The 16,493-nt window shown below is 42.9% G+C and overlaps 1 protein-coding gene across 2 annotated transcripts; it reads right to left on the bottom strand.

The window, feature by feature from the left end:
• Positions 1-77: 77 nt before the first annotated feature.
• RSBN1 (round spermatid basic protein 1) lies at positions 78-16,335 on the bottom strand. Of its 2 annotated transcripts, none has more exons than XM_031605885.2 (7): positions 15,810-16,335; positions 12,107-12,777; positions 6,655-6,792; positions 6,100-6,242; positions 5,357-5,524; positions 4,109-4,217; positions 78-3,736 (listed from the first exon to the last, which is right to left on the bottom strand). In XM_031605885.2, exons 1-7 carry the CDS (start codon positions 16,219-16,221, stop codon positions 3,275-3,277), a joined length of 2,103 nt encoding a protein of 700 aa, XP_031461745.2. In that variant the 5' UTR covers positions 16,222-16,335; the 3' UTR covers positions 78-3,274. The 2 variants fall into 2 exon arrangements, with proteins under 2 accessions (XP_031461745.2, XP_089980494.1); XM_090124368.1 differs by lacking the exon at positions 15,810-16,335 and adding an exon at positions 13,985-15,647.
• Between the last annotated feature and the right edge of the window lie 158 nt (positions 16,336-16,493).

The following is a 16,493-nucleotide window of genomic DNA, read 5'->3' as shown; positions in this document are numbered from 1 at the left end:
GTAAAGGACAAAAATCAGACTTTTGTTTATTAAAAAAATACTTTTTACAGGGAAGGAAAAAAAAAAAAAATTTTTTTTTTTTTTTTTTTTAAATCTATGCATTCCGTTGGACTATTTTACAAAGAAACAGCTCGGACACGGGTACAGTCAGCTACCGAAAGAAATGCACCGCGGTAAGGGTTATTCACAGAGAGGTTTTAGAGCTTTACCTGCGTACACGACTTAGTATAAAAACCTCCGTAAAACACTTGCTAAATGTCAATAAATATGCTAAGGCCGCACAAAGCAAACAGCCTTCCAGGCAATGGGACGCGTCCTCGGTCAGCAAAGGCTTCATAAATTAACCACAGAAAACCGTAGCTGCCAATCAAACCTAATCACAAAACAGCAACACGGAAACCGCTACACACGTTGTACAGAGAAACCAGAAGCATTGGAAGTTCCTTAAACTATTCGAGAGTGCCACAGTAGGTCGCCTTCTCTATGCCATGTGCTATCGCCCCCCGTCAGCCCTGGGAAGTTGGGATTTGGGGGCTGTATCACTCCATCGATTGGCACCTGAAAGCAGCGGGCTGTGCCTGGTGGTGGGTGTGAGCTCCTGCCCATGGTAGAAGCTCTGGCAGTTCTGTCCCACTGCAGGGGTGAGGAGAGCTGATAGAGGACAGAACACAGCCCTTGTTTCTGTATGGTGACATCTATGCCTATGAAGAGAGGCAATAAATCCTGAGAACACTGCACTGAGCATCCCACCTTGCTGAAGAGGCCGTGTCAGATGTGTACAAAGTGACCAAAGCACATCTGAAGGAGAGAACGGAGCTCACCGGAACCTCACCTGCAATCTGCATTCTGCTATCACTTCTGGCACAGCTCCCTCCTATGCTTCACATCCAGATCTAAAAACATACCTACATGTGCTATTAAACAGATGTTACCAGTAACTGAGCATGGAGAGAGCACGATGCTATGGGGCACATCCCTCCAACCGAAGACATGCCAGAACATTTGGGATATTTCAGGCAGAGCTCACAGATTTCACTACAGCAGTTCTAAAAGAAACAGAAGTCATTCCCATCTTCTGCCTTCATCCATTTAAAAGACACTGCTAGAATTTACACAAAGGATTCCCAAATTGATTTCCCTTCATTCTGCCTCAAACACAAAGCAGGCAGGTCAGTGTGTGAGGGCCTCTTAATCTGTGTTACTGGGCCTTTAAAGGTATGCTTGTGGGATCACTGGAGTACCTGCAGCTCTGTCAGCTCCTGAGCAAAACCTCACTGCATTGCATTGCTCTGCTGACATGGCCAGAACAGCACACGAGAGAAGGAAAACGGGCACTTGGAAGACTAGCAGACTTCTGAAAAGGAAAGAACGCCCTCAGATGATACGATCTTCAGACATGAAGGATGAACTGAAACCACTATTGCCTGTGAGGAATTTTACTTTGCACAACCCTTAAAGCTATGAAATTCCTCTCAACATAAAAAGTGGAAAAAAAACCCACCAGAGAACAGACAGGTCGTTAACAAACCGATCCAGATGATCTAGGATTTCTGCTAAGATTAAATTACACCCCTGCATGAATCACATTTTATCATAAAAGCTTTCCATTCTAACACCTTATTTACACAGATTACTAAACGAGTCACTACCACTTCAATCTGTAAATTAGTTTTAAATTGAAATATTTCCTAGTCCTCATTTCTGTACCGAAGACAATACATACATACACATAAGGAGTAATACAGGCTCTAACTAATCACTGCAGTATCATCTGATGATTTTTTTTTTCCTATCAGTTTAAAATAGTGACCTCTACACTGAGGTGCTAATATGTATATAAAAGCCTACACAAACAATATTGCACAAAGTAATTTTTATAATAGAGTAACATATTTTAGAGACCCTTATAAAGAGAAGAGTAATAATTGATATTAAAAAGATGCGTCCAGAACTAACACAGCATCTTTGCATTTGTCTACTCTAACATAGTGTTTCAAATCTTTCCTACCCTGGTGAGGATGAGAACAGATAAAGCCATCTGGAGACAGCTTCAGTTGCACCAAAACCCAGCTTGTATTCTAAATGTGGGTAGGGGGAAGGGAGAGGGTGAGAGGGACAGGATCATTCCTTTCAGTGACCGGAAAGGGCAGCAATAAATGGGGTGAGTGAAAGTCAAATACAGATTACATATTAACATTTAGAAATATTGAAAGATCGTTCAAGAACTGTTGAGAACTGACACCCTATGTATTCAGCATGTACCACTGATTCTTCCACAGTACCTGGGCACCCAAAAGCTACACATGGAAACAGCAGTCCGATGCCATAATACTTTTTATTGTGAAACAGTAATACAGAACTTCCTAGAAAATGGACATTCGTATGGTATAAGTCAGTCACCAACTCAACGCTATTATATTAAGTGCATCAGTACAAGGGAAAGTGTGGTTCCATTGGACATATATTATGACCCGATCAAAACAAGCTGCCAAGTTGGTTAGCATTTGAAAGCCTTAAAGTGCTCAAAGATAGCAAGTTCTTCCACAAGTCTACCAACAGGTTCTCTGCCTTTGACACTAGTATTAATCACATCCAGAGGAGACAGCTTTTGGAAGCAAAACCCTCACGCCAAATAGTACAAGCAGCGCTATGAGAAGCGTTAGGTCAGTAAGCCATGGCATTTCAACAGGATCAGACACTTTCTTCAGTTCGTTTTACAGATCGCCTTTGTAGGATCTGTAAGAAATACAGACCAATTTCTATAGCTCGTTTAGAAACCAACTTGCATATGAACTGCGTCAACAACAGACACCAAATATTTCACAAATTGTCCACAAAAGTGCTGTGCTTTCTCTCTTTTTTTTTTTTTTCCTAGCAATTAAAATGTGATGGGGAAAGTTCCTACAAGTCTTCTACAAAAGCATCACTTTCTGGTGAAGAGAGTGAAAATTGGGAAATAACACCAAGCAGTAGAGTTAAATCATTTTATGCTCCTGGAGGAATTTCATTCTGGTTTTGAGGAGATATTCAATATCTCATTAGTTAAACAGAAAGAAGTGGTAGACCACTGTTACAGGTTGTACTAAGGGGTTAAAATACAACTTGAATTTTGCATAATCTGTGTAAAAAAGATATGCTTGACATTTTGGAATGTCACCTTTCTTTATAGAATTATAGGCAAGATTTCTCCAATAAAACATAAGCCAGTTATAAAACTATAACTTCACATCAAAATTTTAAAAAGTTGTTAAAAAATGTTTTGATTATATACATATCACACAGAAGAGACTGCATGATCCTGCGGATTGTGTTGCTGATCAGACTCTATTTTAAAACCTGGAAGGGGCTGGGCCACCTGATCTGCTTGTACAAGTCCTGATAGCGAAGAAACAGAGGAGGAGAGCATCCCTGTGGTAAGCTGCATTTCTATCCCTGGTTCTTCACACTCTGTTTTTACACTCACACATCGGGGTTCACCTTTGGACTCTGTCTTTCCAGGAATGCTACTGTTCAAGTTTGAGTCGCTCTCTGTGTTTTGAGAAGTCTCCCCCACGGGGTGATATTGTTTAAGTCGTATGTGCCAGGCTAAGCTGCAGACTGCTGACACTGTTTTGAACTGATGAATGACATTTCTAGGGATGAAGTAGATGTCATTGTCACACAACTGAATTCTAGCATAGCGAATGCCTTCCCGTCTCATTTGGTTTAGTTTGGCTTCATCCACCCATTGAACACACTGAGAGGAGGAAAGATGGTAAAGTTAGTGCTGGACTCTGTTCAGGGTAAATAATTCAGTACCCACCTAAAATAACATACTTTGGATCTGCATCACATTTCTGTTTAAGAAGTAAAACTTTTTTTTTTTAAACAAGAATGTTGTTCTATGAGGGCCACCAATCATAACAACTACACGAGATGACAATAACAGAAGACTGCAGTGTGACTCAGAGCAGGAATCCCAGTTTGGTAAAAAGGAAATACAAGAAAGAAAATTGCATTAGGGAGCTGAGAACTGATGTCCATAGGGATATAGAAGGGGTGGCTGTACAAAGAACTTGAAAATTTTCAAGCTTCCTACAAAGTGCTGTCAGTAGGAAAGCCCAAATACCTGTGACACTGGTGGTTCATGCAGGTCCAGCTGAAGTCTCTGCACAACATCAGTGAAATCTTCAGCATGGAAACAAACCACATCTTTGGTTATACGAGGCTGGTCACTCCTACAAAGAGATGAGAAGTGCAAGGATTTATAAAGAACTTAAGTTATAGATTATTGTTTCATTGAACAAACTACCTTCTTCACTTTTCTATTAGGCATGAAGTCTCATCACTCCTCAATAGATATGCGTGCTATATAGGAAAGGAGGCGCAGTCTGTAGATAGTTGTTTTTCTTTTTTAATGCATGTACAACAGAAGCAATGATTTGGTGGACAAATACCATACTGATATGTCAGAAAACTAGGCTGACGTTTGCTGTATACCAAAGTATCTTGCACATTCTCAGAGCTACAATTTGCCTCTACTCTTCTATTCTGTGAAGAAGCAAAATAATATTGTCTAAAAGAAAAAACGCAGAGTAACCATGTGGCACTCTGAAGCTGTAATGAGGACAATATTAATCAGCTGTTTTTTATCTAATGTCTGTGAATCAGATAAAAGAAGTTCTGGCATGTTTTTTTTCCCCATATGAAAACCTAACAGTACTGCTAATGATGCTATTAAAAACTATTATTAAAAACCAAGGAGGCTGTGGATGCCCCATCCCTGCAGGCATTCAAGGCCAGACTGGATGTGGCTCTGGGCAGCCTGGTCTGCTGGTTGGTGACCCTGCACATAGCAGGGGGTTGGATCTGGGTGATCACTGTGGTCCTTTGCAACCCAGGCCATTCTAGGATTCTATCATCTACTGTAATTGTTAGAAATAACTACGCAAATCTACAGTTTCTGTGTAAGGTCAACAGCAACACCTCATGTACACGATATGAGAAAATGCTGTAGCTGTTAAGTTCCATTATTGAGTTCTTAGATTGCTGTTTACAAAAATTAGCACTGATTTAGCTGTTTAGGAAAAGAACAGTCACAGACAACAGTCTAGATGTGGTGCCTTGAGGCTTATTCTGCATGTCACTAAATGTTTTTGTAAACTTCTGTTACAACTTCAGTACTCCCTCAACAAGAGAGAAAAATAATAGATATATGCCTTACATTTCTCAAGCTATAATCCACATTTATCTCATTTCAGGGTTTATACAATTTCTTTAATTAGCTTTTTTTTTCCCAAATGAGTTTTCTTTTCAGAGAGAAAACATTTAGATTTACCCCCTCCCACTACAGCAGTCGCATTTCAGCGGCACCTACCATTCTCCAAACTGCACAGCCTTCAGAACACCTACAGCAGCTGTGCTCTGCCAGTCAAATCCCTGACCCACATGGTCAGCATGAGCCCTTGTTCTGTCTTCAAACAGAACCTCACGGGGCTCGCTGGTCCGAGGTAGGTACTGGAGATTCTTTATTTCATTCATTGACCTGTAACGTAATTAAAAGACATACTAAAATTTATGGCAAGCTGTTCAGAAAAACAAATGCTTGTATTGAAGTAATCTTAACACGTTGTATGCTGCAGGTTTCAAAATCAAAGGCCAAAGCATTCCCTTTACTCTAGTTATTTGACAACAAAAGATTGAATCACATCAAAACACGCTTCCAATTTTTCATCTAAAATCTGAGAGAGACAGAAAGTACATCTACACACCACAGTATTTCCTGTGATAGCATTAACACTAAAATGCAGCTCTAAGGGCTTAAGGATCTAAGTTGTTTTTGAGCATTAAACTCCCCAGATTAGTTCTTTCTCCAGAAATCAGCTGAAGGATGTGTCTCCTGGAGGACTATAAAAAAGTGATAAAATTACAATCACAAATATCACGTTGAGCTCAGTTCACTGAAGCTAATCTGAAATAGAAATGAAAATGAAGAACGTAAGCCTGAGAGCCTTCTGAAGAACTAATTACATCTAAAATATCAAGGGTTTGTTCTCAAGTCCAAAGAACACATAACTGCAGTGTTCTTCCTTTAAAAGAGAAAGAGAAGCCAAGTATTACCGGCGCCGTTTGAATGGCGATTTTGGCATATCAGCTGTTGGAATCATCTGCTCTCCTGGTCTCACCCACATTATGGGACCATCATCACTTTGTGACCTGCACTGAAGTCTGAGGCTTGAAAGAGTACCCCAGGGCAAAGTCATCTAAAAAAAAAAAAAAAAAAGGAGAAAAAACACTAGGTGAGATGGAAAAACTAAATGATGCCTAGTTCAAACTCACTATCAAAAGAGTGGTACAGAAACTGACACTCTTTATGAGGTAAGATATATTCCAAGGGAACTTCAAACTTAGTTTTTAGGGAAGTAGATAACTAGGTAGCTGATACATGATAGCATAAATCATAATTAGCTTTTGAATGATTTACAGAACCATAGCCAGTTAGTTCAGTACTTTCCATACAGGAAAGAATGTACCTCCATCCTCAGTAGCTCCAGTGATGAGCATATCAATGAAGAAAGTACTTTAAGGTTTCTAATCACTTGAAAATATATGAATCTTAGCAATCTTTTAAATACCTAATGCACTTCAAGGTAAACACCACAAGTTACTGCTTACTCTCAGAAATGGGGACTCTTCCAACATATCCAGGAATTCTGGGAAGTAGTCCCCAACTTCTTCATCCACTGCTCCAACAAGGCTGATCTGCCGCATGGGTCCTGCTCTGTAGGTTCCACAGCAGTACGTTCGATTGACCTGAAGGACCAGAAAGGAACAAACACCACCACAGATTCAGTGCTGTTACAAGAAATTACAGTTTTCTAATATAATACACTAAGCTACAAATGAGTTTTCATCCAAATCCGTGACTTGCCTCCATCTGTTTCATTAGTGGTGTCTTTAGGAGTACACAAAGACTTCAGAACGTCTGTGTCTGTAGGGTATCCCAAGAGAAAATAAATCCTGTTTAAACTCCTAATAGGACACGCTTCTATCGCTTGAATAACAACCAGGGAGTGTTTGACTAATTCAGGAGCAACACTTCCAGGCTGACATGAGAAAACTGACAACCAAAGCTTCACTGTGACTCAGTTTTTCACCAGGAAGCTTGAACTATTAATCACTGCATTTGAGTACTGCTTCTACATTTCAAACTCTGACATCCCATAGGCCTTCTCCTATGACTGCAGTGAAAAACCTGTGTCTCCTGCATGTAATGGTTCTTAGAAGAGTGCTACAGTGCATAAAATCAGAGAATAAACTGAGGAAATGAGAGGTCTAACTAAAAATCAGGAGGCAGATGTACACTCACTGTATATCTACACCAATCTTAGGTTTATTGTTTGTAATATAACCTACCAACACAGCTGTGGCCAGGAACACCTGAATCTCACAGGTTTGTTTTACACTCTCTGTAGCACAGGCTATCCCCAGTTCTCAGGTCACAGAATGGCCTGGGTTGAAGAGGACCACAGTGATCATCCAGTTCCAACCCCTGCTATGTGCAGGTCACCAACCAGCAGCCCAGGCTGCCCAGAGCCACATCCAGCCTGGCCTTGAATGCCTGCAGGGATGGGGCATCCACAGCCTCCTTGGGCAACCTGTTCCAGTGCCTCACCACCCTCTGTGTGAAAAGCTTCCTCCTAATATCCAACCTAAACCTCCTTTATCTCAGTTTAAAATGATTCCCTTCTGTCCCGTCACTATCCACTCATGTAAACAGCCACTCCCCCTCCTGTTTATACACTGCCTTCAAATACTGGAAGGCCACAATGAGGTCTCCCCAGAGCCTTCTCTTCTCCAAGCTAAACAATCCCAGTTCCCTCAACCTTTCCTCACAGGAGAGGTGCTCCAGCCCTCTGATCATCTTAGCAGCCCTCCTCTGGACCCACTCCAAGAGGTCATCACAAAACCTTCCTTGGGAGAGCAAGTGACACCACTGAGTTTGTTTCTCACAGCCATTTATCAGTGGAGTTACAGAAGGTATCCTATGCACCACAGATGTATGAATGAAGTAACCTCGTGTGAAGTGACTGCTCTTGCAGTTTCCCAGCCAACAAATCAGATGTAGTTAAATATTCTATGAAGTTGTTAAAAGGAAATTAGGTGAGATAAAAATTACAGCTACTGCTGCAACTTTGTCCTCCAGCAGCAACCACAGATATTCTGCACAAGTACAGAAGTTTAGCTCGCTCTCTGTCCAGACTTCTTCCCCCTACTTTGTGTGCATACAGTTGGTAGCAGTGACACTTCAATAAAAAGCTTCAGTAAAAACTTCAGTGAGAAGCAGGAGGTGATCTCACATACAGCTCTGTTGCTGAGCCCTAAGCTAAGCTGCACCACATCACCTCCACCTGGATGCATGGAGCTTTACATCCCAGGTCACTCAAAGGAACTCTGCACCTGAGTTACACCACCTGGAGCTGAATTAGCACACACTGTCAGCTTCTGTGATACAGATTTCATTTGTTTGTTGTTGATTGAGGCACTGTCTTTGGAGACCTGTTAATTCTTTCTGGCTGTTGCCCTAAGTGAAAGTTAAGTCCCCAGATCCTATTAGAATGTGACTGGTAAAGGTAGAATGATTTCAGCTGAAACAAAGCAGTGTTATCCCAGGTCTGTGCAGCTACAGGAGAGCAGAGGATAGAATGCCCCCGTCCTTAAGTCAGTTACAGTTAACTGCCTCGTGCCATTAAGACGAATGGAGAGACAGGACTTCCAGACGAGTTATGTTCTGTTGACATGACTTGCTGAGGTTCACTAATATCTCACAGGAGCTTGTCGTGAAAGTCAAAATGAATCAGGAGAAAACACACGCAGGATTTTCCTTGTAAAAACATCAAATTTTGTAAAGAAATAAAAAATAGAAAAGCTTTTCTTTTTTTAAGGAAGTAGAATGTGATACAAAAAAAAAATGTGAGAGCTTGAAAGGAGATAAAAATACCTGAAAGAAATGTTGGATTTCTATGTTTAGCTGGTTTTTAATATAATATATACACTTGGATTAAAAATCAGGCTGTGTTTACACTGAAAACATGTGCCAGCTCACTGCAGGCCTGAACAGGCTGCTGTACTCATCTCAAGCCCCACAGTCACAGTGGGAAGTTCATTAGTTTAAAATATTTGAGAAGTTTCTCTGTGGTTTCAAGGAAAGCATGAACCAGTTACAGTGATTTTTCAGTACATCAAGTCAGCTACAAAAGCAACCACACAAAGACTTTGCTATAAAAAGAAAGAACACAAGACGACTTCCTATTTACAAAGGAGAAGGAAGGAGGACAGTGTGACATTCTCTACCATTACAGCAAGGGTTGTGTTTGTCTACAACCCGTCAGATACATCAATAAGACCATCAGGTACTATTCATATTGCTTTTAATTGATACACCAAATTTGCAGTACAGATGAACTGTTTCTTTTTCTTTTTTTAAATACTTGGGTAGCTTCTGCAAAAAAGAAAATGACTCTTTCTGAATGAAGAGCTTCTTCCAGCAGTAAGAGAAGTTAAAGTGGGGCAGCCATCCAACAGCAGTATGGTTCATTGGCCACAGCTGTCAAGGACAGTTTAACCTTTTCTGACAGCATGCTGCAGGAGTAGGAAAGCTTCCTATTATCTATCACCTGTTGGCTTCTTCTCCCATCTCCTTCCCAGAAGCAATATCAGCTTATAGAAAAATCTGATTTTTCCTCAACTCTTTCCTCTACTGTTTCTCAAACCCTTCTTTTGTGAGAGTCCTTACAGACCCTACAAGGAAAATGATCAGTTTCTTCTTGGAGAAGAAAAAAGCAGAAGTGGATTGTGAAGGTTAGATGTGTTTCATTCTCAGTGCAGACTTAGCAGCTGTAGTAAGATAACTGCCAGAGAGAGTATGGGTTCCTTTCAGCTGCACTGCTAAGAGCTTTCTAATTCCCTTGTCCTTATGCAAAGGAATTTACAAGTCACTGTCTTGAAAGCTCCTAGTTTAAAGCTGTTCAGTTACACTAAAGCTTAGCTTTAGCATTTAAGTATTCAAACAAATAAGCCAGAGCCAATACCAGCAGAAGAAATCCAGAGAATAATCAAGTACTTAAGTACTTTAATGTACAAAACCCAAACATGATCTAGTATAAATACACACTGGAGCGATTTGCTTTAAGTATTCCATCTGTACTGTCCTCACTGACCTGACAGCAGAGGAATTCAATTTGCCAAGGAATCAATCATTAGATTTAGTAAAGTCTTCTAGATTCAGGTCCTTACCTGGAACTCAAGATGCTTTTTAACAGTATTCATTTTCTCTAAACCAGTAAAAAAACAAACAAAAACAGTTGAATGCCATACAAACCAAAGGCCTGGTTCAGTATAGCAAACAGTCATGCATACAGAAGGTTCACCATAAAAGCTGAGGCAACTCAACTGAGCATCCTCAGCTGAAAGTAGAGTATGCAACATTTCTGGGCCATGCTTAGGCTGCATAGGTGTCCCATACAAAAGTTTGTTGTAGAATGTTACATTTCCTCATATAGGAAGGTCCAAAAGTGAAGCTTATCCAAATTAGGCTGCCAAGCAAAATAACCTGCCTTATTCTCCCTCTGCTCTCCTAAGCAGAGCATTTTGACCATCTGCAAATAAATCTTAAAAGCTAGCTTGTAAGTTTTAGCAGAATGCAGCTATCATGGTTTAATCCATCAGTTTAAACACATCTTCATATGTTTTGGCATTACCCAGACTCTCTAAAGACTCTTGTTTCAGTTGCCTTAAGAGCTGTGACAACTTACACTGCTGTACACATTTGTTCAGTGTGTGAACCATACCAACACACTTCAGGCAGAGGAGATTAAACCCAGCTCAGCATGACCTGGTTAGAGAGGCATTTCAACCCAACTGAACCTAACGTCTGACTCAATCGAGTGCAGAGAGTGCTTAAAATAGAATGAATGCCAGCATAGACTGTAACCCAAGGAAGCCTCTTATTCACACAAAGCTATTCTGAAGTGAGTGCTGCAGCAGCTATCCATTGTCAAAAACACTCATAAGCTAAGCAGTATAATTACTGATTTAATGGTGACTATAACTGCTGGGAAGCATTCAAATACTCTGCAAGTTACCATACAATAACCTTGTAAGGCAGTAACCACTTTTCCAATGCAAATCTGATATACAAGTATTTGGTAACCTTCACCTAGATCCAGATTACTGCAAGTTATACAGTTCCCAGTTCCTCCTTCCAAGCACTGTAGCAGAAGTAAGCAACAGTTTTCAGGCTAGACTGAGAAAGAAGAGGTTTTACTCCATCTACTACAAATTTACCCAAACCATAGCACCACTGAATGGTCACAGATACTTCCAAGCTTGAAGACAAGAGCCAAAGGTAAGGGCTTTTCTTAACAGAATCCTGTATTTAGCTTAGATGCCACTGATGAATGCATTTAAGTTGCATGAGATCTTGAAAGCTTGATCCCTGGGAGACTAGCTTTCAGAACTAAGCTTTTATCCTCTAAACAAAGGATGAAAAGGTTTTACTTCTACAGATTTAAGATAGGCTGAAACTATCAATATCAAGGCAGTACATAAAGTGAAAGCCTTAAATCAAAGGCTATTAAGAGTATTCCAGCCATCTGACATTGGAAGGTGAGTACTAATTAATTAACACCCACCATCAGACCCACAGATGTGAAAACAACAAGATACACTGAAACCTGAGAAGTACATCCAGAGAAACCTAAAAGCAATGTTACTGCAAACAAAAACTGATCTACTGACAGGGAGGAAGTAACCTTAGCATCTGCAATCTAAGCAACTCTTAATACAGACTTGTCTGTGATTTCAAAGTGTCAATATTCTTCCAAGCTCAGAAAAAGATCAGAAGCTCGCAGGAAAATCACTACAGATCTATGAAAAGGTGAGGGTTAGCAGTGCCTCAAGTGTGATTCACCAGCTACCTGTGCACACAGAGAAGCAATCATTTTTTTCATCCGCTTAGAAAAAAAAAAAATGTGCCTCACCTATTTTAGGCTATCCCTGCTCTGGATTAATGAGGTCAATCACATCCAGAGGTTGTGAAACTTGCATGCTTTTAAACAGATCTTACCTGAGAGTGAAAATTTGAAATTGTTGTTGTTTCAATGTCCTTCTTGCCCAAAATTTCCATTTTCACTGGAGTGTTAGGGAAATTAAAAGCAAAGTAATCCAGGAAGTCTGGTAAATAAGCAGCTGCTCCATGTACTATGGCCAAAGCATAATAAGCTGCATTTTTATCATTTTCACTGAACGACAAAGCAAGAAACTCTTCTGCAAATCTCTCCATCTCCACTGGAGACAAAAATGAGAGTTCATCCATGTAGGCATGAAGGACCAGGGCACCACCATTAGACTGATGTTCTTCGTGAATGAAGTTACTGAATTTAGTGCCAGTTTTCAAGAAGCTGCTGCGAACAGAATGCTCCTGGTGTGTCACAAACGGTGTCTGTACTCCCTGGGGCACTCGGTACTCCTGCATGCCCAAATTCAGTCTGCAGAGCTGCTCATCCTTAAGATACCTGAAGGATTCCTTGTTCATTTCTAAGTTATCACACTGTCCTTGAGACAAAGTCTCTTTGTCGATGCGGGTGAGCCCAGCACACACTGTCTGCACTTCCTTGTTGTACATCTTCAGACGTTTGCCCCTCACATCTTCCCGATGTTTCTTTTTCTTTTTTTTCTTTATCTTCTTCACAATAAGACTGTCAGCTCGTTGGGTTTTGCCATTTTCATCTTGAGTTTCTAGCAGCAATAACAGAGAGAAGATTAGAGTTCTGCACTGCAGCATATTCATCCAAAAAGATGGAAGACTGCAATTCCTACCATTATCTGTTCCCACAAAGATTGACCAATGGTAACACCTTGTCTTTTGACTTACAATAAGATAATGGAACAAAAACACAGCACATCCCTTCCTAAAGAAAGCTTTGAATTAAGGAAAACCCCCTAACCTCAAGCTTAACATTTCAGAAATACTTCCATTTGTAATAAATTTATTAGAATACCTTTTAAAAGTAGTACATATTTCAGAGCATCTAAATTAAGATGTACATTAATAACTCCTGACATTTAAGGCAGTGCCATGCAGGGGAAGAGGATAAACAAGTATCCATAACATTTAAACATCACACTTTCGTTACAAAATACCAGCCTGATTTGGGAGACAAAAATATAGAAACAAAACAGTGCAGCTGAAGAGATACGAGCATTACTGACATTTAGAGGGAAAAAAAATACATGGAGCAGTTCACTTTCTGGCAAGAAAACACCTCTGGCCACTGATCTTTCCTATTAAAGAACTGATTTATCTGACCAGCAGAATATTTTAAATAAAGTTTCCATATTCAGCTGAGTAGAAATTGATCAAGTATAAAGGGATAGCTGTAATATGAACAGGTAGCACAAAGTATCCAAACAATCACATCCATGTGTTCAGTTACCTTGCACCAGTCTGCTTTACAGGTAACTGTCTAGCTAAAAAGACTGCTGACTTAGCAGTTTGGGTTTGTTTTTTGAAGTTAATCAACCTTGAAAATGCTGAAAGGCTTAAAGAGATGAACGTAAAGAATCTGTCAAGCAACACGCAGCTTAATTGCTTATCTTTCAGGATTACAAATACTTCAAATAACGTGGCAAGTAACAATGATAGGAATCTGCTGGTCCAGCTGCTACAAAACCTGAATTGCTCAGATTTTAATCTGCCTGAATCAAAGAACGTGATGTACATAAAACCTAAAGTGCCACATTGTCAGGATAAGCTACAGGCATCAGAGCAATCTGCTGCTGATGGCAATATCTGACCAGGACATGCAATAGCTAAAGCTTTTCCAGTTTCCTAAGCACAGAACTTCACGCTAATCAAATTTCCCCTGTACACAAAGCTATAGTTTTTATTTCCTTTCTTTTCTTGCTGTATTTGAAGTTAACGAAAAAAACACATTACACTCACCTAGGAGAAAAGCTATAATAACAAATACATGCAGCTTCAAGTTACTTAGTTTCACCGTGGTATTTAACTGTATCATTAATGCTCTGCTCTGAGCTCTGTACTAGAGATGGCTGACCTTCTTCACAGCCTCTTGTAGCAAACAGCCTTTCTCATGAAAGAAACAGTCGATTGCTTAATACTAACTCCACACAATTGCTTTAGGACCTGAAATACAAGTTTTGCTGTTATGCCCCAGATTCTACAAGAAGAAAGTGGCTTTATTTTTTATTACTACTAGAGAGGACAGGAGCAGAAAGGCAGCACCAGTTGTTTCGGTAACTCAAGTGAACCAGTGCCGTCAATAAGCTTCTCTGGAGGTCTCAGAAGTTCAGCATGCACAATCTCACTCATTCACTGCACTCTCAAGTACAGGTGCTGCTTTTCCAACTGTAAAGAGTGAACTCAGATCTCATCTCTGGGAAGCCCAGAGATTCCAAGTCCAAGTTGAACCTAAACAAGAGTTTCACGAGACTGCACAGCTGGGAATACTTCTGTACTGATGTTTCTCAGATAATTTTTAGATGTTAGCAGTATCTTAAACATCTCTAACTTGAGATTTGGTTTAAAAAACTCAAATACGCACTAGTTCTCACTCAAAGTACCACCCTGCTTGAAGATATTCCCTAATAACAGATGCGCAAGTTGCATTTTGGAACACCAGCAAAAACACTGGAGATGTTCTTATCTTTGGCCATAGATGACAATGAACAATACAGACAAATAGGCAGCTTAATTAGATATGAGAGTAAAAGCTGGAGTGAGACAACAGCCCCCTCTCTAAATGCACTAGATGTGCAGTCTGGGACAGGTAATGGGGAGCTTCAGACTTTCAGCTAGCAAACAGCTTTCCTTTGCAAGTTTGGAATTTAGATGGTAATTATAAAGAGTATTTAAGCCTTCCTTAACGGAGGTCTCATTTGGTTGCAAGGTTAGAACTTACATACAGAGGCACTCCCAATCAAAGAAGAAATACTCCTTTAGCTTATCAGCACTCATCAAGCCAGCAGGCATCATTCAGAGGTTTAGCAGCACTGAACAGTGGCAGCTGTGCTTGTACAGTCGCATAGCAGCGCCTCTGTAACCAAGACCATCTTTACCTCCACAAAGTTTTGCCCATTCTTCAGACACTACAGCTGGAGTTCACACTTCAGACCTCACTCTGTAAGCACCTGCATGCCAGCTTTCCTCGCCACCACACCATCACAGCTACTCCTGAAGCAGAATTCACAGCGTATCATCCTCACTACAGCTGCATCCCATCCGCGCTGCTTCCCCTAAGAGGCTTTTTACTACCACTAATCTGTGAAACACTTATCCTGTACTACATTAAAAAAAAATAAAGAGGCCTTAAATACAGATTCTTAACCGTGGAACTCCGAGGCATTTAGTTAAGAAGCAAAAAGCTGCTCCTCAGTTCTGCTAAGGCAAGCCCAACGGGAGGAAGGCTTCGCTATCTCAGCGGTCGCGCTCCGGACGGACACCGAGGGCACTTCCGAGCAGCAGCCGCCAACGGAACCGCAGCTCGGCGCTCAGCCCCGCGGTGCCACCCGCCGCAGCTCAGCAGCGGGCCGCGGCGCGGGCTGCCCGCACACAGCGCGCGCTCCCAGCGCACGGAAGCGCCGTTTCCTTTTCTCCCGCCTTCGCCCGTGCGGGAGAGGCCGAGCGCGGCGCCCCGGACGCGGGGCCGCCTCCGGGGGACGCGGCGGCGGTCGGGCTCCGCCGGGGGACCCGCAGCCCGCGGCCGAGGCCGGGCCGGGAGCGCGAGCGGCGGCCGCCCCCCTCTCACCTCGCTTGCTGGGCCGCCCGGCCGCCCCGTCCGCGGGGCTGCCCCGCCTCGCCTTCTGCGGCTGCCCGGCGGCGGGGCGGCCGGGCTCGGGGCGATGCCGGTGGTGGTGGTGGCGGCGCTCCTCGAGCGCGGCGGGCGGCGGCGGCAGGCTGAGTGGGGAGAAGGCGAAAAGCCCGGCGGCGGCGGCGGGCAGGCCGGGCAGGGCGGCCGGGGGCAGCGGCTCCGCCGGGCCGGGCCCCGCCAGCAGCGGCTGGCTCAGCCGGGCCCGCTTGCCGCCGGCCGCCTCGCCGGGAGCGGCCCGCCGCCGCCGCCCGCCGCCCCGAGGCCGGCCGGGCCGCTCCCCCGAGGGCAGCGGGGGCGGCTCCTCCGGGGCCCGGGATACGGCGCGCACCGCAGCGACCTGCGCAGCCATTTCACAGTCTCCCTCACACACATTTAAATGGCCCGAGCGCCAGCCGGCACTGCGCAGGCGTCGCGCGGCGCCCCCTGGGAGTTGTAGTTTGCGGCGGAGCGCTGGGAAGTGTAGTCCGCCCGCGGGCGCATGCGTGGGCGCCGGCACGACGGGAGTGGGCGGTGGCGGGGCGGCCGTGGGTCACGTGATCCGGTCACGTGCCCGCCGCTACGTTAGTGGGTGGAGCGGGCGGCGCGCGGAGGGCGGGAAGGCGGCCGTTCCACAGAGGCGCG

Source organism: Phasianus colchicus, chromosome 25 (assembly GCF_987193195.1).
Source record: "Phasianus colchicus chromosome 25, bPhaCol1.hap1.1, whole genome shotgun sequence".
NCBI lineage: Eukaryota > Metazoa > Chordata > Aves > Galliformes > Phasianidae > Phasianus > Phasianus colchicus.
This window is presented reverse-complemented; position numbering and strand designations above follow the sequence as displayed.